Below are 22,467 nucleotides of genomic sequence, written 5' to 3'. Positions count from 1 at the left end.
TTTTAGTTAGTCCCAATTATCATCTTTTGCTCGATGTCGGTCCCAACTAACGAGTTAGTTGCTGACGGTCCCATCTTTTAACGTTCGTTCCCAATGGTTTGCGACTGATATAATCTTAACACCGTTAGTTGCAGATTGCCGGAAAAAACGTTTTTGGCTGGAAAACTCAACATTTTCGTCTCAAACACCCTTGTAACCTTGGATCAAACCCGTAGGAATCGGTAAAAAATGTGATTTTTCCGGCGATCTGCAAGTAACGACGTTAGGATTCTGTTAGTCACGGACTGTTGGAACAAATACATTAAAAGATGGGACCGTTAACAACCAATTCCTTAGTTGGGACCGACATCGACCAAAAAATGATATTTGAGATTAATAAAAACCAATATACCATTTTAAAAACATAATAGGATATAATATATTAGGATAGTGTTTTACAAATGATAACTTTTATATATGCAAACTTCTAAAATAATGTATAAGACGTACCCATTTCAATCAAACAACGAGTTTTATAGCTTTCAGAGTTCGGTACATTTCAATAAGACGTACTCGTTTCAATGAAACAACTAATTTTATAGCTTTCGGAGTTCGGCCCAACCCAGACGAGAACGAGAAACCCAAACGTGTAGCTTAGATTTCAAACCTGGAAACTGACGTTGGTTAGTCTGCATTTTAAGCAGGTATGGTGAGACCGGTAGGCAAGGTTCTTGGGTATATGCATTACTTAACGAGCTACAAATTAATGTGGTTGCAATTTAACAGGTAAAACCAATTACATGGAACCATTTACCATCTAAGTTGATTCGGCTGCAAGTTTTTATGCAAAGATCCTATAGGGTGTTGAATAGTAAAGTGAGAGTGTCCGTATTAGTTTCATTTGTCGGGAATTCTCAAGAAAGACAAAAGAAGATTCAGTATCTTCTTTGTTGGCAGTTATGGAAAGCGAGAAACCAATTGTTGTGGAAAGATAATAAAGAATAACAAACCTTATATTTCTATATAAACATCGCGCTAAAGAACAAAGGTTAGAGTGACACAAATGGTATAATTTTTAACTGTTTTTTACAATTGTGGTTAAAAAGACAAAATATGACCTCACGTGAGAATCACATGTTAATTAACAAACAGTTGGGTGAATAGAGTTTGCGGGTTAGACTTAAATTGATAAGTCGAATGAAACTATTGGACAATCAGACTCTGAAATAAACTATAAGCATAAGAAAAACAAATTCTTTGAATAAATAGTATATTGTATTTGTACAAATACACAGGGTTTTTGGGTGATAAAGGTTACGTCTATTGTATACATGACATGAAACACAAGCCCTAATTAGATTAGGCACTGTCATCATCGCACGCACACCCAACGCCCGATCCAATTCTCTCGTCGGTAAGAAAACCTAATTTTCATCGCCTATCTATCACTTCCGATATTATTAATTTGTTGTGCTATTCAATTCGCCGTGTCTAGATCTGTAAAATTTGTATTCAATTCGATGCAATTTGATGCGATGAAAGACATAGAAAGATCTGGTGTTCATTCTGTAGATATAGTAAAGAAGAAAAGCTCTTCTGGGTGTTTGATTATTAAACGCAAATTACCCACTACTGATACTGCTGCTACTGCTACTGCTACTGATTCATCATCAATTAAACAGCCTTTGCCTAAAAGACCTAGACTCATCACTAGGAATGATTCTGACTCCAGTGATGATGATGAAGATGATGACTTTACACAAGACCCTTATGTTAAAAACCCAGATAGATCTCTTCGTTTCGGGTTTAGTAATGGCGGGCTTGTGTCGGGTCGGGAATTCGACCCCCGAAGAAAGGCGAGTGGTGGGTTAGGGTTTGGTGAACAGGATGTGTATCTTGAGAGGAAGGTAAGGAAGGATGTGTATGATTATGATAATAACAATAATAATAATCATAGGTTGAATTCACATCATTCGCATTATTCACGTTGGCAAGACAGTGGTGGTGATCGGATGGTGTCGGGAAGCGGGAGTAGTAGTAACGGTAGGCGGGTTTATGATGGTAGAAATGCGGTTTTGGATGCGAAAAGTAATACATTTGATGCGCCGATTAGGTTGCAGGGGAAAAATGGTGTGTTGAAGGTGATGGTGAAGAAGCTAAGCCGATACCTGTTCCGTTTCAAGATTATGAACCGGAAGAGCGGAAAGAGTCTACACCGGTTTTGTATAAAAAGAAACATTTGAGCGTTTCGCGTAAAGATGATGATCGTTGGGATGTTTCTAATAAAAGTAAAGCGGTTATGAGGTCTTCGATGTACCCTGGTTCGAAAAAACATGTTTTATCTAAGAGTCGAGAGATAAGTGATAGTGATGCATCATTGCCTGTAAAATTGGTTAAACGTGACAGTGTTTTGCGTACTAGCAATGAAAAGGTGGTTAAAAGTGAAAAGAGATTAACCCCGTTAAGCAATAGTGTTGCTTCGGTTAAAGGTAAGGAAACCAAGGTGGTTAAACGTGGAAGCGGTACTGAAAAACAATTATTAAGAGAGAAAATCAGGAGTATGCTTCTTAGTGCAGGGTGGACTATTGATTATAGACCAAGAAGGAACCGAGATTATCTTGATGCGGTTTATATAAACACTTCTGGAACCGCTTATTGGTCTATAATCAAAGCTTATGAGGCACTTCAAAAGGAAGGAACAGATCATTCACAAGCTGGTGGTGAATTTACACCTTTACCTGTCGAAACACTTAGTAAATTAACGAGACAAACACGCAAGAAAATCGAAAGAGAAATGAAAAGGAAGAGAATAGATGAAGGTAAAGGTGAAGACAGTGGTGATGATGATGATTCAAACGATAATGATTCAATGGAAACGGTTAAAAAACAGAATTTTGGGATTAATTCAGTTCAGGGGCGTAAAAGTAATAAGTTCGGTAGATGTACTTTATTAATCCGAAACGGAGGGAAACAAACCGAAAACGATCTGTTTGTTCCGTATGCAGGAAAAAGAACACTGCTTTCTTGGCTAATCGATTCTGAAACGGTTCAAACGGGTGAAAAGGTTCAATACATGAACCGTAAGAAGACACGGGCCATGCAAGAAGGGTGGATTACAAAAGAAGGAATGTGTTGCGGTTGTTGTAGTAAAATGTTAACGGTTTTGAAGTTTGAGCTTCATGCAGGAAGCAAACTTAGGCAGCCATTTTTGAACATTTATGTGCAGTCGGGAAAGTCATTGACTCAGTGTTTAATGGATGCTTGGAATAAACAAGGGGAGCTAGAAAGGAAGGGGTTTCATGCTGTTGATATGATCGGTGATGATCCTAATGATGACACGTGCGGCTTATGTGGCGATGGTGGTGATTTGATTTGTTGTGATGGGTGTCCATCAACTTTTCATCAGAGTTGCTTAGGCATACAGGTAATAAAATATTTTTGACAGTTTACTGGATCTTTTGTGTAAAATAAGTAGATAGATGACATATAGGGGTGCGCATTGGTCGGTTTGCGTGAGTTTTGGACTTTTGGGCTCAAACCCAAAGTTTGGTTTTTAGGTTTTTGAAAATCTTTTGGTTTGTTTGGTTTTAGGTTCTCATAATGTGTTCTGTTCAGTTTTAGTTTTTTTAGCTGTACCATTGGATTGAAAATATTGGGCCGAAAAAAGAATTTGGGCTTGAAGCATTGGGCCTAAGTAAGAAAATCTATAAAAATTTCTACCTTACTTCAACAATATAGCCTACTCATTTGGGAATACAGTTACTCAAGAAAATGTTATAGATGCATATTTGATTTTTCGATGTGAAATGAAAGGCACTCTATCTATAGGTTATTAGATACCCCTTCTATAAAGAATTGAATTATTGTCCCTTTGAGTTTATACGAGCAGGTGTGTCATTCGCATGCCGATTGGTTTTTATAAAAAGGAGAGTTTTGAAAATACTTATGTATGAATTGGGATCATTGGATCTTGTCTGGTATGGAAATTTCATGCATAAATCAAATGAATGAGAACCCTATTTGTAGGAAACCAAACACCCCATCAGAACCATTACATCCTTTCGTGAAAGGATATGGTGTTTCTTCTTATTAATAAAGTGAATTATTAGTCATAACTTTAGTCGTTGCGTTGGTTCCATAATCTATGTCGCTTCACTTTATTTAATAAACAAAATGAAATATTGTGAATTCATGCAAGCGGTTGTTGATTAAGGCTGATGCTTTAATTTGGTGTAACGAAATAGTGAAACGTTTCACTTATTGCACGTGTGTATTTTTCAATTTTAATATAAACGTATATTATAATATATATAATACTTACAATTAGAATTGAGAGGTAAAATGGTGTGTTCTCTGTAGATGCAACCTTTATCAGGCAAAAACCTTGTGTCTCCGGTTGTATTTGTACACGGACCAAAAGTGAATATAGAGAGATGTAACACCGTGGGAAAAAAAACCAGCTTTCAAACATTTTACCTCAATTTTAATATAAACGTATATTGTATATATATTTACTTTTGAATATAGAGAAACACCATTTTACCTCTCAATTCTAAGTGTAAGCACTAGAATATACGTTTATATTAAAATTGAGAAATACACATGTGCAGTAAGTGAAACGTTGCATTAAATTAAAAGTAACAGCTTTAATTAGCAATCGCTTGCATGAATTCACAATATTTCATTTTCTTTATTAAATAGTAAAGTGACACAAATTATGCAACCAATACAACGATTAAAGTTAAACTAGTAATTCACTTTATTAATAAAAGTGAAACAACATATCCTTTTTGTGAAAGGATGTAATGGTTCGGATGGGGTTTTTGGTTTCCTATAAATAGGACCCTCCTTCATTTGATATATGCACAGAATTTTCATACTTCACAAGATCCAATGATCCCAAATCAGACAAGTAATTTCAAAACTCACTTTTTTTTATAAAAAACATGTGAAAGGCAAACCTTTTCGTATAAATTGAAATGGACGCCATTTCTTTTAGAGGGGGGTGGGGGTAGCTCAGAACCTATAAATAGAGTTGCCTTTCATTTTTCACAATGAAAAATCAAATATGCATCTATAACATTTTTTTGAGTAATTGTATTCCCAAATGAGTAAGGATATATTGTGGAAGTTGTAACATCCATGGCAAACACAACATCGTCCCACTCTTAGGCATATCCCACATCGGCCGTGGACAAGAGATATCCTTGGTTCATAAGTAATGTCCTGCCTCTTAACATCACCAACGCGTTTTGGGCTTAGTTGGCTGTGGAGCACATGAAAACTCCACGGTTAAGCGTGCTTAGGTGGAAGTAGTACTAGGATGGGTGACCACCTGGGAAGTCTCTACCTGGGCAACCAAAAACAAAGCCGTGAGTTCTCGGATGGGCAACCCATCGGGGGTAAAGCGGACAATACTGGTGGTACGAGAGGCCGGGGTGTTACAGGTGGTATCAGAGCCACTCTTGTGCCGTTCGGGATGATGGGACACGCCTCATCGAGGACGATGAGTCCAAAGGGGGGTTGTTTGTAACACCCTTGGCAAACACAACATAGTCCCACTCTTAGGCATATCCCACATCGGCCGTGGACAAGAGATATCCTTGGTTCATAAGTAATGTCCTGCCTCTTAGCATCACCAACGCGCTTTGGGCTTAGTTGGCTGTGGAGCACATGAATGCCACGGTTAAGCGCGCTTAGGTGGAAGTAGTACTAGGATGGGTGACCACCTGGGAAGTCTCTACCTGGGCAACCAAAAACAAAGCCGTGAGTTCCCGGATGGGCAACCCATCGGGGGCAAAGCGGACAATATTGGTGGTACGAGAGGCCGGGGTGTTACAGAAGTAAGGTAGACATTTATATAGATAATCTTTACTTAATTTTTATTTGCTTACTTAACTAATTTTTTATAGAAAAGCCTTAACTTTTTGTCAAAATATACATTAAAAATAATGTTGATATTGGACAATAAGTAGCACGTGTGGCAGCCGTGTTTATGTACAATACTTGCGAATTATGGGATGCGATAAAACCCTGCTGGTAAGCTTGCTCGTTGTATATATATTTACTTTTGAATATGGAGAAATTACCATTTTACCTCTCAATTCTAATTGTAAGTATTAGAATGTTCAATTTATTAAGTTCTTAAAATCAACTTTTTTGCAGTTTGGTTTGGAGTTTTCAGTTTTGTTGATATCAAGACCACAAAATCGGCTTTTTAAAAAACATAAAACCAAACTGTTGGTTTTTTGTTGGATTCGGCTATTTTGGTTTTGTGCACACCCCTAATAGGTTGGGTTGGCCCGAAACACTTTTTGCCTTTCAGATTTAATTTAAAGAATAACTAGTGTGTCATGATTACCAAAATCTTTGTATAAATAAGATGATTTAGGAGGCTTTATGCATTAAAAGTACACTTTTGGCGATCTTCAATTCTTGTGATGGGTTTTCTTGTATCTGCTTGACCCGTTATAAACATCACCTGAATTGATTCAGTTGACCCATTCATGAGTAAACGGGCCGAACTTGCTACCTTTTTATTTTAGTGAATGAAGTGTTCAAAGATTCCATCTTTCTTGTTTGATCAGCTTCTTATTTTCCTCTCCTTTCAGATGCTTCCTCAAGGTGATTGGCGCTGTCCAAACTGCTCGTGTAAATATTGTGAAACAGTCACCGAATCTGCTGTTAAAACTGAAAGCACACTTCTTGTGTGTCACATGTGTGAGAAAAAATGTAATACTACACTCTTGAAACTGTCTTCTAGTCAATTTGGGATATGGGTCAAATAATGATTTTTGGTTGGTTGCAGATCATAAATCATGCAGTCTGGATATGGATGACAATATCAATCCCACTGATCCAAATTTGTCCTTTTGTAGCCACAATTGCCTACAGGTACTAAACTTCTTTCTTGTGTTCTGAGTTGGATATATTTTTTTTAAACTATTTTGACCTTTTACAACCTAAATGGGATAAAATTGTAATTGTCTTGAAATTTTGCAGCTATACAACAACTTCCAGAAGCTTGTTGGGGTGAAACATGAACTAGATTCTGGATTCTCGTGGAGTTTTATTCATCGATCAGCAGCAGCAGCAGCAGATACTTGTTCATCCATAGAGATATCTCAGAAGGTGGAATGCAATTCTAAGTTAGCTGTTGCGCTCTTTCAGTCATAGACGAGTGCTTTATGCCTATTGCTGATAGGAGAAGCGGGCTCAACTTAATTCATAATGTTGTTTACAATTGTGGGTAAGTTATATTGCCCGTTTACCTTGTTAGGGAAAAAACATAACCTGATGGTTTTTATTGGTTATTATTGTCAGTAAGATGTACAATTGGACTTTATAAATGTTGTGACAAAAGCTGGAAAATAATTATTTGCATATTCTTTGTGACGCCTAAATTATTAATTTTTTCAATATTTTGTAGGTCAAACTTCAACCGATTAAACTATAGTGGCTTCTTTACAGCTGTTTTGGAGAGAGCTGATGAAATAGTTTGTGCTGCATCCATCAGGTATGAGTGACTAATTCGTTAAATATGAACTTTAAAACCGTGTAATTAATAATCTATATATTTTATTAACGGTAGATTTATTATGTTTAATATGCATTAATAATCTAACTTTGTTGATCAGGATTCATGGGACTCAACTAGCAGAGATGCCATTTATTGGGACCCGCCATGTATACAGACGCCAAGGAATGTGCAGACGGTTGTTATCGGTTATTGAATCAGTAAGGATAATCCTCTGTAGATTCTATATTCATTTCTCTACTTTAATTTGTTAGCTTTTAAAATGTTTGACAAATTGCAAAACCTTTAGCTGATCCCACTGGTTAGCAGGGTATTGGTGGGGCCCGTGCATTTTCCTTAACGGTTTCTCATGGTTACTAATAAGCATTTACTTATGTAATGTTTTTTGTTTCAGGCATTGGCTTCTCTTCATGTTGAGAAATTGATTTTTCCTGCAATTGCTGAACACATGCATACATGGACTGATGTTTTCGGTTTCAAACCCCTTGAAGAATCCCACAAACAAGAACTGAGATCCATTAACATGTTGGTGTTCCCTGGAACCGATATGCTGCAAAAGTCATTAGATAAGACAAATATTCAAATAAAAATATCAGACCCGATTTCTCCTGTTAAAGAATTAAGTGAAAAAACGGGTCCAACAAATTCAGATTCTCATGATTCCACCTGTTCTGTTAAAAATGACACGCCCTTGCCCATTTTAGCCGAAAATGTACAATCTGATTCCATTGAAGCTAAGGACGTTGTACAAGATGTCGGACTGACTATTGACAAAACTGCTGATGCTTTCCATTGAAGCAATAGACGTTGTGCAAGATGTCAAACCGACTACTGACAAAACTGCTGATGTTGATTCCCATTCCAAAGTAGATGGATTTGCTGTGCAGATTTGCAATTCTATTCCACTGCAAGAATCGGATTCTGTAGATGCAAAATCTGAAGCTCCTGTGGAAGAATGTGTTTCCGAGAACCTTGGTTTACTTGCAGAAACGGAATCTGATACCATCATTGATATTATATCATAAGAGTCGCTTATGTTATTTTCTCGGATATTGTTTTTGAACCGCAATGGTGATGCTGGCTGGTAAACCTAAGGAGATATATATATATTGAAGCCGTTGCAGAGCCTTTTTTGTGTGCAGAAGTTGAAATACTGAATTGCTTGATGAGATTTGACTTTGCATTGTTGTATTATATCATATTGATGTTACAATAATCCGTGTATTCTGAACCATGAACCCTAAGTGCGTATAGGTTAAGAAGTTTTGTGAGGATCCCGGTTTTATGAAGAATTGAGGATATAAATTTGTGTTCAGTGTATATTCATGACATTATGTTACAAAGTGCATTGTTCAAACCATCTTTATTTGTAATGTGGCTGGCTATTGCCAACATAAGCATGTGATTCGTGATTTTTCAGTTTCTAAGACACTTAAATTTGTATTGACGTTTTATATATAATTTTTGTATTTAACCACAAATTAAAATAATATATGTTATTAATACTTTCAAATATTATATATTAGATTGAATAATTCTTAAGTAAAATAGAAGATAGTATTAAAATAGTAAAGTTCTTGATAAAGGGAGAGTTTACATGCAAACCTCTAGTCATGTGATGTTATATGGGCGTATAGGGCTGTACATTTCACTTGTATAGGTCATGTATACGATAATGGAACGGCATATGCTCGTATAGAGCAAGCGATGTAAACATAAATATTCCCTAACCGTCTTTATTCCATCACCATCATCCTCCCCATCTAAAAACATAAAGCTTTTAGTCATGCCCTCAAGATTCTCCACGTTCGCTTTCACTTGATCCTTGATAGATTTCTCTCCGTGACCTCACCAGCTGAACCCTGAACCTCTAGACATTCTATCAACCCTTTAAACCCTCCATTTCGGAGACCATATACCGTATGACTAATAGATTTTCGGATCAATTGCATATGTTTATATATGCATGAAAAGGTGACAGGGTGTTCTTAAATTATATATTTAAAATAAACACATATAAACTTCTGACATCATATACAAAATCTTAACAATGAGGACTCTGAAATCTATCATGCAAAAAAAACTCAAATAATACCTAAAGAAACTCGCAACAATCCATCATGATAAACCGGATCCGTGATGTTACTTCAACGTAAGGCTTCCCATCATGAGTGACTGTGGCCAGGGCACGGATTTAGAAATGGTTCAGGCCACATACATACTCTAAAACTTCATTCTGTAACCACTTCATGGTATAAAAATACAAACAAAATTGTGTGATACTAAATATGACCATGTTATTATCGTGTGATCAAAAATATGAGAAGAACCAAACTGCATTATTCTTCTGTTCATGTTGAGTTTCTTAAATCCTGAAGACATTGACATTCTGGAAAAGGGTGCGCATAGATTGAATTCTGTCTTGTTGATTTCTTAATTTTGGGTACAAAAACACCCTTGTGGTCGCTTTCGTCTAGCATTACTTGCATTTCGTTCTTGAAGGCATGCCAGCTGCAAATCAAACAAAACTTTATGCTAATATGTTTGGTAAAAGCATTAATATATATTTAAAAAAGGAACTCACCTCATAGTTGTATTATGCAGCAAAACAACGAGCTTACGCTTATCTGGCATTATGGTCTTTGCATGCCCGTATTTAAATGTGCGGTGACCCAACAGAAAATGTGGGAAATTTCCTCCTTGTGTGGTTACAAACACTTCACTAAACAAACACACAATATAGTCCAAAGCAGCCAACCTTGAAGAATAGCCCTTAACGACCCGTAAATAAGTTAAATTAAGTTCAACACATATGTTTTTATTAGTGAGGTGAGAACCCATTACAAGTAGAACTCATGGGACCCCACAAATACCATACTAACCAATAAGATCAGATAAAACACAACTTGCACTGGCCAGGTGGCCTTCCATGGGCCAATGTTTTCAGAACCAGTCCAGACACGAGACCCGACGTCTTATCGATCTGACGACTAGACCGGTTGGACCGAACGATGTCATATAAAAATAATAATTTAAAGATATGAAATACAAAAACTGCAACTTTATTTAGACATAGATGGGGAAAACAAAATATAAAAAACTGCATATGTTTTGTTACCCTTTTGTAACTAAATAAAAAATACGAGTCCTGTATATATAAGTTTTATTGGTAATATACAAGTAATCAATAATAAATATAAATGTAACAAATATAAACCCAATATTATAGATTACATAATTTATTTACTAATCTACATAAATAGTCCCTTAGGTGTGAAAGGACTGAAATGCCCTTTCATATAACAGAAAAATCTAACGGAGTTGGCCAAAAGAACTCAAATGTTTAAAATTTTGAAACTCAAGCCACGATAAGAGAAAAAATGAGACTCCGTACTCAAATGGTTAAATTGGGTAAACCCCATGAACAAAAACCAAAGTTAACCTATTATAATATTTAAATATTTTAGTTGCATAGCTAATAAAAACAAGTTGATAGGTCAATTGGTTAAAGCCTTTAATACCTTAAATGATGCCAACTCATCTGAAGAAGCAAGCAAGTCTTTGGTGTGTAAAAGGGGGAACATTTTCTTCAAAGGAGCTATATTTTTCTCAGCCTCATTAATTTTACCAGATGCCAGATATATTGGAGTTGTATTTGAAAAACCCATACCCCTTAGCATCATCCCTACCTATGCTACCAAATTTTACCAAAAATAACAAATTTACTGTAACACCCGTAAATTTAAGTTTTTCAAAATATGATATATTAATGTTTATATAATAATAATAATAAAATAATGGAACAAACTTATAAAAGATAAAGCAAAAGCCAAAATCCTTTAGTACTGCTAGTTCTCCAGTAGAAGCTGAAAACTGGATCGCGCACATCGAGAAACTGTTTGAAGTGCTGGGTGTTGAAGATGTGTTTAAGGTTCGATTAGCTACTTACAAGCTCGAAGATGACGCTCACAGATGGTGGAAGACACTGAAAGCTGCCCGTGGTGGAGACAATTATGCTGCTACACTTCCTTGGAATGAATTCCGTACTTTGTTTTACCAACAGTACTTCACTGATGCTGATCGCAGTGAATATTTGAGAGAATATTCTTCAATTATTCAGGCTAATGATGAGCCCATCGTTGAGTTTAAAAATCGTTTCAGTCGATTGGTTAGTTTTCTTGGCCCAACTGTAGGCACGCAAGAACAACAGACCAACCATTTCAAGTGGGCCATTTGTGACCGAGATAGGAAGTTTATCTTGAACCTCCGTTTTAATGACATAAATGAGATAGTCGATGCGGTTAAGAACCTTGATAATGATAAGAAACACCGCCAGAAATCTTTTGATGAAAGTCGTAAGCGGCCTAGAGAAAATAATCAGGGTCAATCGTCTTCTCAAGTTGGAACCGAACAGTCCCTTGTACCCCGAGACCGTAGACAGCGTACTGATAGGAATTTCAACAATCAGCCACGAAATGGGGGAAATCGAAATCAGAATCATAGGCCCGCACAGAATAATATGCAACAACATCATAACCCCACCAGAGCTCAACCACTAAATCAACAAAACCGAAATACTCCTCTGTGTGGCACGTGTGGGAAACGTCACGGAGGTGCTTGTCGTCGAGCTGAAGGTCGTTGTTTTAGATGCGGAGATGCAGGACACATGATCAAAGACTGCCTTCAGCTGGACCCTAGGGCTAATACTAGGGAAGATGCTAGATCTGCTGCAGGAGGACGAGTTTTTACACTTACAGCTAAAGATGCAGCTAATGCCCCAGGTATGGTTTCCGGTAATTTACAAATTGGTGATCGTGATACGTATGTTTTATTTGATACTGGTGCGACACATTCTGTGGTATCACTCTTATTTGCTAAACATTTAATGACTATGCCTACTGCCTTAGAGTACCCTTTAGTGATATCTACTCCTCTGAGAGACACCACTGTTATCTCTCACGTTTATAACGAGTGTCCAATCCGAATCAATTCAGTTATCCGTGCCGCAGACTTGTATCCTATGCATATGAGCGACTTTGACGTTATTCTGGGTATGGACTGGTTATCGCAACATAATGTTACGATCGAATGTCAGACTCGTCGTGTTTTATTTGGAAATCCTCAGTGTCCCGAAATTATCTATCAGGGTACCCAGCCTCGAAAATCTTTAAAAATTATTTCTGCGCTTAAGGCTCATAAGTTTCTATCGCACGGTTGTGCGGGATTTCTTGCTTCGGTTAAAGCTACATCTTCTAACGAACCCAAAATCTCTGATTATCCGACTGTTTGTGATTTTCCGGACGTTTTTCCTAAAGAATTGCCTGGACTTCCACCAGATCGCGAGGTAGAATTTACTATTGATCTTGTCCCTGGTGCCGAGCCGATTTCTAAGGCACCCTATCGTATGGCACCTTTGGAGCTTAAGGAGCTCAAAGAGCAGCTACAAGAATTATTGGAACTGGGTTTTATTAGACCGAGTGTCTCTCCTTGGGGTGCACCGGTCTTATTTGTGAAGAAGAAGGACGGTTCATTAAGACTTTGTATTGACTATCGGGAGTTGAATAAAATCACCATTCGAAATCGTTATCCCTTGCCTCGTATCGATGATCTATTCGACCAGCTTCAAGGCGCCAAATGTTTTTCTAAGATTGATTTGAGATCTGGTTACCATCAGCTTAAGATCAAAGATTCAGATGTTTCTAAGTCAGCCTTTCGTACTCGTTATGGCCATTATGAATTCTTGGTGATGCCGTTTGGGTTAACCAATGCCCCCGCCGTTTTCATGGACTTGATGAACCGAGTTTTTCGAGAATTTCTTGATAAGTTCGTGATAGTCTTCATCGACGATATTCTAATTTATTCTAAAAGTAAAGCGGAACATGAGGATCATCTTCGTATCGTACTCGAGATTTTACGTAAAAAGAAGCTGTATGCAAAATTCTCAAAATGCGAGTTCTGGCTAAGCATGGTAGCATTTTTGGGTCCCGTTGTGTCGGCCGAAGGCATTTCAATGGACCCGGCTAAAATCGAGGCAGTCACTAATTGGCCTAGACCTACCTCAGTCTCAGAAGTCCGTAGTTTTCTCGGCCTTGCCGGTTATTATCGCCGATTTGTTGAAGGTTTTTCCGCCATCGCCCTACCCCTCACGCAACTGTTAAGGAAAGGGGTTAAGTTCTCCTGGAATGATGATCGAGAGAAAAGTTTTGAAGAACTAAAGAAGCGATTGGTTTCTAATCCGATTCTTACACTTCCTTCAGGCTCGGGTGGATACCAAATTTATAGTGATGCTTCTAAGAAAGGTCTCGGCTGCGTTTTAATGCAGCATGGTAAAGTCATTGCATACGCCTCACGACAGTTGAAACCTTACGAGGTTAACTATCCGACGCATGACCTCGAACTCGCTGCAGTTATTTTCGCGTTGAAAATCTGGCGTCATTATCTTTATGGAGAGACTTGCGATATTTTCACTGATCATAAGAGCTTGAAATATATCTTCACTCAGAAGGAACTGGACATGAGACAGAGACGTTGGTTAGAACTTCTAAAAGATTACGACGCTATCATACAGTATCATCCGGGGAAGGCAAACGTTGTAGCCGATGCTCTTAGTCGGAAGAGTTCCGGAACGATAAATTCTTTTCAGCTGCAACCTCATATCCTCAATGATCTGGATAGATTGGGTATTGGTCTCCATTTTGGTGATACCAATGGATATCTAGCCAGATTTCAGATTGAGCCTGATCTAATTTCTCGAATCAAGAGTGCGCAATATGAAGACGGAGAAATTTGGGCAATTATACAGAATTTGGAGGTTGGTAAACAGTCAGAATTCAGAGAAGACGAGCATGGCGTAGGTTGGTGTGGGAAACGGTTATGTGTTCCTAGCGATTCCACCCTACGGGAGTCGTTGTTAGCCGAGGCTCACAGTTCACCGTTCTCAATCCACCCCGGATCCACAAAGATGTATAGAGATCTTCGTCAACATTTTTGGTGGAGCGGTATGAAAGAGGACGTGGCCAGTTATGTCAGCAGATGCCTTACTTGTCAGCAAGTTAAAACTGAGAATCAAAGAGCTGGGGGTTTACTTCAGACACTTGACATTCCGGTATGGAAGTGGGATGATATCTCAATGGATTTTATTACCGGACTACCTAAAACGTTCAAAAGAAATGATGCTATTTGGGTTGTAGTCGATCGATTGTCAAAATCGGCTCACTTTCTTCCGATTCAAAAAGGATTCTCAGTCAGTAAGTTATCCGATATTTTTACTCGAGAGATTGTGAGACTCCATGGCACCCCCGTCTCTATTGTTTGTGATCGAGACCCACATTTCACTTCGCGTTTTTGGAAAGGGTTGCAGGCCGCATGGGGTACTAGATTGAGATTCAGTACCGCGTTTCATCCTCAGACTGACGGTCAATCAGAACGTACCATTCAGACACTCGAAGATATGCTTCGAGCATGTGCTTTAGAGTGGAGTGGAAACTGGGACGAGTATTTAAGTCTGGTTGAGTTTGCCTGCAATAATAGTTGGCAAGCTAGCATCGGTATGGCGCCATTCGAGCTTTTATATGGTCGTAAGTGTAGAGCCCCTAATTGTTGGGATGAGGTTGGTGAGAAAATTATTGAAGGGCCCGAGTTGGTACAGATTACAAATGAGAAGGTTACCATTGCTCGTGAGAAGCTAAAAGAGGCTCAGAGTCGACAAAAGAGCTATGCAGACCGACATCGTCGAGCTTTGGAATTTAATGTCGGTGATCGGGTATTCTTGCGAGTTTCACCTTGTAGAGGCGTTCAACGTTTTGGAATCAAGGGAAAACTTAGCCCAAGATTCATCGGACCGTTTGAAATTCTTGAAAGAGTTGGCGAAGTCTCTTATCGTTTGGCTTTACCACCTCAGTTATCTCATGTGCATAGGGTCTTTCACGTATCTCTTCTTAGGGGGTATAATTATCACCCGTTACATGTTGTTACCTATCCGCTCCATCAGATTCGCGAGGATTTATCTGTTGAAGAAGAACCTGAAGCTATTCTTGATCGTCAGGAACGCATTATGCGAAAGAAAACTATTCCATTCGTTAAGATTCTTTGGAAGAACCATTCTGAACGAGAAGCTACATGGGAAATGGAGGATACAATTCGTTCCCAATATCCGTATTTATTTCCGTTTTAGCACTTGGTGATTTCAGTTTGGATGGTTTTGATTTCATATGAATTCTGTTTTATTTGTCCTAATATTTGTTTCCAAGACTTTGCAATTGTCATGTCTGAATTTATGAAAGTTTGAAGTTGTGTTTTGTATAGGTTATGTCAAACTTCGTTGGTAATTAGAAATTTCGAGGATGAAATTTTTTTTTAGGGTGGAAGAGTTGTAACACCCGTAAATTTAAGTTTTTCAAAATATGATATATTAATGTTTATATAATAATAATAATAAAATAATGGAACAAACTTATAAAAGATAAAGCAGGAGGTTTAAAATCAATTTAATATATTATCTCATATGTTCATTTGAATTTCCAAAATCTCAGCTAGTCATCTTCGCAATTCACTCAACTTTGCCAATTATTTTGGAAAAAAACTCCGAAGCCTCTGGACCACTCATTATAAAATCCAAATTCCTTGAACCCTAGGAGAACTCCTCACAACCATATTATCTGCTCACTCTCCTCGCCTATATCTCCGTGTGATCCGGCACTGCTCCTGCTACAAGTGGCCGCCGGCGACTCCATTGCCGACGAACCGTTACGAACCGACAACTTAGCAATCTAGTTTCTTCCTGTTCACGACACTAGGTAAATAAACAAACCATATTCTAAGTCAATTGGTTCATACATCTTAGTTTTAATGTAAATTCTTGCTATACTCAGTTTCAAACTCGGACGACGTACGCCACCACCGCCGCGCATAGTAACTGTTACCGCTGTTTCTGTTTCACCTCTCCGATTCGTTCCTGCTCGTCCATTGAGGTAAGGATCTTCATTCCGCGTTTACAACTCTTGAATATTTAGCTTCGGTACGACTGATTGGTTCCGGCGACTGAGACGAAATCTGAAAACTTAACTTCGAAGAAAACTTATAAAAGCTTGTGTGTTCTTTTGCTCTTGATGCATGATCCACACGTCATTAAATGACAAAGAGTCATGCAAGATATTATTATTATTATTATTATTATTATTATTATTATTATATCTTTGACAGTTTGGCCCATCAAACAATTGAATTTAAGGACTTTGAATTGGTATTTATTTCTTTCATTGAAGTATACTAAATTATATATAAGTGAACTCAATAATTAATAACCCTGAATAAGATTTGTTTATGGTAAAGACTCATGCTTCCGATTGTAAATTCGTTGAGGATAATTAATAACCTTTCCTTCCAGATTATTAAAATAGGTGTACCATATTAAACGCCATGAGTCATTCGTTGCCGGAACAATCACTAAACTTTAAACTGCGTAACACAATTTAAGTAACTTAATTCGGTGTATAATCAAAATGTAGGCTCTCAACTTGTTGAAGTTATCTTAATCATCTTTGCTTTCCTAGGCTAAGGTACGGTTTCTGGTTTCTGTCAATCATAGTATAAATTATATTCCGTTACTTCATTACGGATTCTGTTTCTTGTTACTTCGTAGTACGGATTCTGTTTTTGTTTCCTTTTAGTATTATTTCTATTCCGTTACTTTGTAGTACGGATTTCGCTACGCGTCGGTTATATTTTGAGTTCAGTTATTTTATATAATATATTTTAGTTATACGACTTTAGTTCAGTACTCTGTTACCCGAGCATTTCTGACTTGTCGTTGGGGCGTCAACGACATGGCACTTATCGTGACAGTGCGTAATCAAAGTTCACGGCGTCTCTGAAAGTACTCATGTAGTACCTTGGCCACTTAGAGGCGTATAGATCGATCTTAACTCCGACTCCTGACTCCTGACTCCTGACATGGCACTTATCATGACAGTGCGTAATAAAAGTTCATGGCGTCTCTAGCTTGTGCTCGTGTAGCACTTTGGCCCCTAGAGGCGGATAGATCGATCTTAGCTCTGACTCCTGACTCCTGACTCCTGACTTCTGTTTGAGATGGAACAATGTGTGCACGCCACCCACACCGTCTCTTTGGTGCATGGACTAGCTAGCTGTGTACCCCTCTGTTTAGGCTCTGGGTGCTTCCGTATTACACGACCTATTTATTTTAACATCATCGTCGTGTATATTAGTAATTATATTTTGTTTCGCTATATTTCTGGTCCGTTTTGATATGTGTATATGCATTTGGTTAAATTTGAGTATATTCAGATTACGTCCCGATCGTGTATCGGATTATGTTTCGCATCTAATTATAGTTCGGTCTAAAATGTGGTTTTATATCCGCAATAGTTTCAGTTTTATTTCAGTATGTGTTTTGTCTTATGTGTGCCTTTACCTATACTATTGTTCTTTCCGTTACTGGGCAATTTTTGGCTCAGCCGTATTTTCTTGTTTGTGTCTGTCTTATTTGCTATCAGGTAATTCGGGAAATCGGGGAGATCAGTGATGAGAGTAAAATGAAGCTCAAGAATAAGGACTTGATTTAATTTTCTTTAAGCATTAAATAAACTGGACTTAGAATTTCTTTCAGTGTTTTTAACACTTTTGGTTGCTGTGGGATTCTTTTCATTTCTTTTAAATGGTTTTTGTTTGGTCTATGATATCTGTAATAGTAACACGTCAGCCTGCTCCCGGTTGGGGTGTTACATTTACTTTCATATAGCCACATAATATGATTATGATATAAAAATTAATAGCTTTAAAACTAACCTCCAAAGGGGTCATGGGGCACTTACCCATGATTCGATTACGAACCGGATCTATGATATAATCTTTACGTTTAAACTAATCACCCCACCCCTTCTCGCGTATTTGCTCCATTTCAAGTTGTTCATATTTTCCTCCATCATACACACAACATGAAAATGCAACCATGTCCTATATGAAATCAAACGTATTGGAAAACTTAAAAACCGAGTATCTAATCTAACTTAATACATGAGCATATAAAAACACAACGATAAAAGAATAACAAAAATGTATCATGCCTCTTCAAATCGAAGGTGGACGGAAACATATTTACCACCTGAACCTGAACTATCACGGGTCATTCTTTGTACTAGAGATTTACCAAGCCTTGTAATGGGGATAGAGAATCTTAACGCATGATAATTTGTTAAACATCTAAGATATTGGATATGAGGAGGGAGACTTGTAGCCAGTCTATTTGCAAATGGAGCAATCCGAATGATCCTGCATTTTATTTGTTTATAAACCACAAAAATGATAAGTCCTTTTAAGAGGATTTAAACAAGTGTCCAATTTCAGTTCCAGGTATTCATGTTTTTGCCAGAAAAAGGAACACTAAGTTGTTACATTTCTAACAGAAACCCTCAAATTTATGTGAAAACACTGACATGGCTGCTAATGTGTCCATTACTTTTACCTATGTTGACTTTTTTCTGATGTGCCATTTGGAAACTGTAATGGTTGACAAGGTTAGAGGATAATCAGAACTTTTGAAAGTTCTGAGGGTTTCTTGTAGGGGTGTAAACGAGCAGAGCCCGAGCTCGTCTACACTCGAGCTTGGCTCATTTAGGCTCGAGCTCGGCTCGTGAGTAGTTTACAAGCTCGCACTCGGCTCACTAATTGTTTATTAATTAACTTACACACATTTATAAATATTTTTCTATATATTTTTTAGTTGTAATTTTTGCACATAACTTACTATATTTATATAGTTATTTTTAGCATAATTTTATAAGAAGTAATAATAACTATTATTAAATTATATATTTAACATATTAAATAAAAAGTACACAAGTAACATATTTAGGCTCGTAAGCCAGCTTGAGCTTGATAAGTGAAGCTCGGGCTCGGCTCGCTACAAGCGATATTTCTAAAGCTCGAGCACGACTCGTTTATTATTTATTAATTAATTTATATACATTTATAATTGTTTTTATATATATTTTAATCAATATATTATATATAACATAATATAAATTATATAGTTACTTTTAGCATAAATTTATATAAAGTATATTATTATAAGATTATGGTTCTAAATAATAGGCTCGTTTATACTCACAAGCCAGCACGGACCCGATAAGTGAAGCTCGGGCTGGGGCTCCTTAATTAAACAAGCTTACTTTCAGCCTCGAATTAATTTAAGCTCGGCTCGGTTGAGCTTTTAACGAGCCGGTCACAAATTGCTCAGGAGCAGCTTGGCTCATTTACACCTCTGGTTTCTTGTGGGGCAAAAAAAGGTTGTTTAACATAAATACTCAAAACACTCAATATTTAAAAGACCAACCTTTCTCTTTTTAGGGCAGGATCAACTTGTTCCAGATAGTAACTTGCATAAGCCCAAGCCGGAACTCTAATGGTTGGTATATTACTTATATTGAAATCATAACGTTCCATTAATTCCTTTGGAAGCTCCCGAACGACATCAACGTATTTTTTAAGGGTGGATATGAAATGTTCTTCATCATATATGTCCCCAAACTCACTGTGAAAATGTCACATTTCAAGGGGCGATTTAACAAAAAAGGATAATATGAAACTGTTGAAAGATAATTTATTAATTAACTTGCCTTGAATCCCTCCAAACGTTATGGAAATTAAGACGAGGAATGAGTAGTGTTGCGTTTAAAAGACCTGCCACAGCCACCGCATTACATATCTGTCATTTAAAGGTTTACTGTTACCTAACACATCTAGAGAATAATATTAAGTATTCATTATTACAAATTGGCATCAATATATATCCAATTTGTGTGCTACAAGCCAAGAAAATAAAGCCTTTATCTAATCTAAAAATTATAGAGCTAAAAACACGTATAATGGTTACAGGTATGCGGCCTACCGATCCACGTTGCTGATTTAGACCACCATTTGCCTCGATAATCAAGTACTTATCAGCTAAGTCTGTCTCTGTGACAAAAGTTTCGTTGATTTATAGCTACATATAAAGAAAATGTTATTATTCAATAAGTTCTTCACAAGTATTAGTACCACGAGACTGTCGAGTAGTTGGCGTCACGCAAGGCTTGTTCTCTTTTAACTTCATTTTATATCTCCATACATTAGACAACTAAAGCAAAAAAGATACAACTTTCCATCAGATTCAAGCAGATAAAGCAGTTATCATATATACTCCACATTTTGGTCAAAGTAATCATATATTCATAGTCAATAACTAGCAAAGGATTATCAGTAGGAAAAGGTGATTACTGAGACAGGTTTAGCAACTTGTTATCTGATTATCTTATTCCCATTTTTCAAGTAGCAAAATCCCATTAAAAAAACAAATGCCTTGAAACTAACTCTGATACATATAGACGGGAAACAGGACAGGAATACTATTATTGCAGCATAAATGATGAGTGTGGATCAAATCAAGTACAAACTCGAGCTTTCAAGAGAATTCTAAATAGCACCAGCAAACCTAGTATTCATACATATACCAAATCCACGTATGCCAAACATATTCCAGTGCAAAAGACAATTGCCAGTTTGTCTCAACTAAACAGCACTAAGCCACTAACATACCATACATACATTTTTGCCAAATCATATGGGCCTGTGACCCTATAACACAACATATATTATAGTAGTTCAGTACTTCTGTGCTAAATAAACGCCACTGACATACTATCCATACACCACCAGCAAGTCATATGGAGCATATGACATCTTCACCAAATCACACGGGCCGTATATGCGCCCATAATACATGTCGAAAGCGTTCTTACGGGCCAAATACGGTGTTATAAAAGCTGTTTATACAGACTCGTATAACTTACCAGTGGTATGTTGTGTCAATAGTCATTCAGGCTGTATGATGTAAAAGTGTGCTTAGGTTAGTGGTTTATAAAATTCATACTGCGAGTCTGCGACTGATATGATATATGTACACTATAGCATAGTATTGACTGCACCAGTGAATGCATTTTAATATCTAATCATAAGTGTTTTAAAGCCTGCTTTATATTACACTGCAACATTTAGAGCTATGTGACTGTCTTACTGCACTAATGTAAATTAGGTATAAACAGATTCAATAACAATAACAACAATTAAACCTGAATTTCTGACGAATTGTCAGACCGAATATCAGTGAGAAGATTCTGGAACACCTCATGGCTCCGGTAAACCGATCCAGGCAAATAATAATAATAATTAGAGTACATCAGCTCGAACAACGGACTCACGAACGTGATCGTACCGGACACGAACAGTAAAAGCAGTAGAAGCAAGTACCGACATATCCGTCGCCGGAAAAACTTTCCGGTCAGAAGGCTTTCACGCCGGCGGTTAAGTTTCCGGCGAGAGGTTTTAGTTTGAGAGCTGGTACTGCTGCTACTGCTGGTATTGCTGTTATAGTATTTGAAAGTGGTATCCATTGCATTGTACTTGTACTTGTGTGAATCACTGAATGCGTGATTCAGTTTGTAGATCTTTTGTTTGTTTCCCCTTTTTATGGACGTAGCTCGTGTGAATTTAATTGTGTCACAAAATTTCATACTTATTATTATTTTAATGAGACTCCCTTGTTTTTAAGCTAAGTTGTTCATTTTCTATAAAGTTTTCTTGTAAAATAAAAGATTCTATAAGTTTTTGTTCTGTATCGCATAATAGATCTTTTTAGGGATATGGAGTGTACACGTAATAAGTTTGATGTGTATGTATAGCTAGGATTAAGAGAGATTGGAGATCAAGAGGTCCGTCATCGACATGGTACAACGGAGGGAGGGATGACTACGAGCTCTAATGAGCTTAATATGTGTAGGTTGAGAATGGTATCAAATGGTCACTCTAAATTGATACCTCATGGGAAGTAGATATATTGTATACCTATAAAAGTCAAGTCGTTAAGGATAATGTGATTTTCGTTACATTGTGTTCTA

At 37.3% G+C, this 22,467-nt stretch overlaps 1 protein-coding gene and 1 pseudogene across 4 annotated transcripts; one reads left to right on the top strand and one right to left on the bottom strand.

The window, feature by feature from the left end:
• Positions 1-2,267: 2,267 nt before the first annotated feature.
• LOC143570673 (increased DNA methylation 1-like) lies at positions 2,268-8,906 on the top strand (annotated as a pseudogene). The gene is made up of 7 exons (XR_013141974.1): positions 2,268-3,403; positions 6,591-6,711; positions 6,788-6,873; positions 6,982-7,228; positions 7,409-7,495; positions 7,617-7,716; positions 7,911-8,906. The product of XR_013141974.1 is annotated as an increased DNA methylation 1-like (transcript).
• A 645-nt stretch (positions 8,907-9,551) lies between these two features.
• On the bottom strand, positions 9,552-21,963 carry LOC143570671 (O-fucosyltransferase 11-like). Of its 3 annotated transcripts, none has more exons than XR_013141973.1 (10): positions 21,643-21,963; positions 20,573-20,651; positions 20,424-20,491; positions 20,148-20,240; positions 19,869-20,062; positions 18,601-18,805; positions 18,323-18,490; positions 11,038-11,210; positions 10,101-10,288; positions 9,552-10,027 (listed from the first exon to the last, which is right to left on the bottom strand). XR_013141973.1 is itself a non-coding variant. In XM_077056266.1 (7 exons), the coding sequence occupies exons 1-7, from the start codon at positions 21,961-21,963 to the stop codon at positions 18,398-18,400; spliced, it is 1,053 nt and encodes a 350-aa protein (XP_076912381.1). In that variant the 3' UTR covers positions 18,293-18,397. The 3 variants fall into 3 exon arrangements, 1 of the variants encoding a protein (XP_076912381.1); XR_013141972.1 differs by having other exon boundaries at positions 11,038-11,205; XM_077056266.1 differs by lacking the exons at positions 9,552-10,027; positions 10,101-10,288; positions 11,038-11,210 and having other exon boundaries at positions 18,293-18,490.
• Between the last annotated feature and the right edge of the window lie 504 nt (positions 21,964-22,467).

The sequence above is a fragment of the Bidens hawaiensis genome, unplaced genomic scaffold (genome assembly GCF_021521415.1).
Source record: "Bidens hawaiensis isolate Kalapana, Puna unplaced genomic scaffold, B.hawaiensis_p1.1 tig00025015_1, whole genome shotgun sequence".
Classification (NCBI taxonomy): Eukaryota; Viridiplantae; Streptophyta; class Magnoliopsida; order Asterales; family Asteraceae; genus Bidens; species Bidens hawaiensis.
This window is presented reverse-complemented; position numbering and strand designations above follow the sequence as displayed.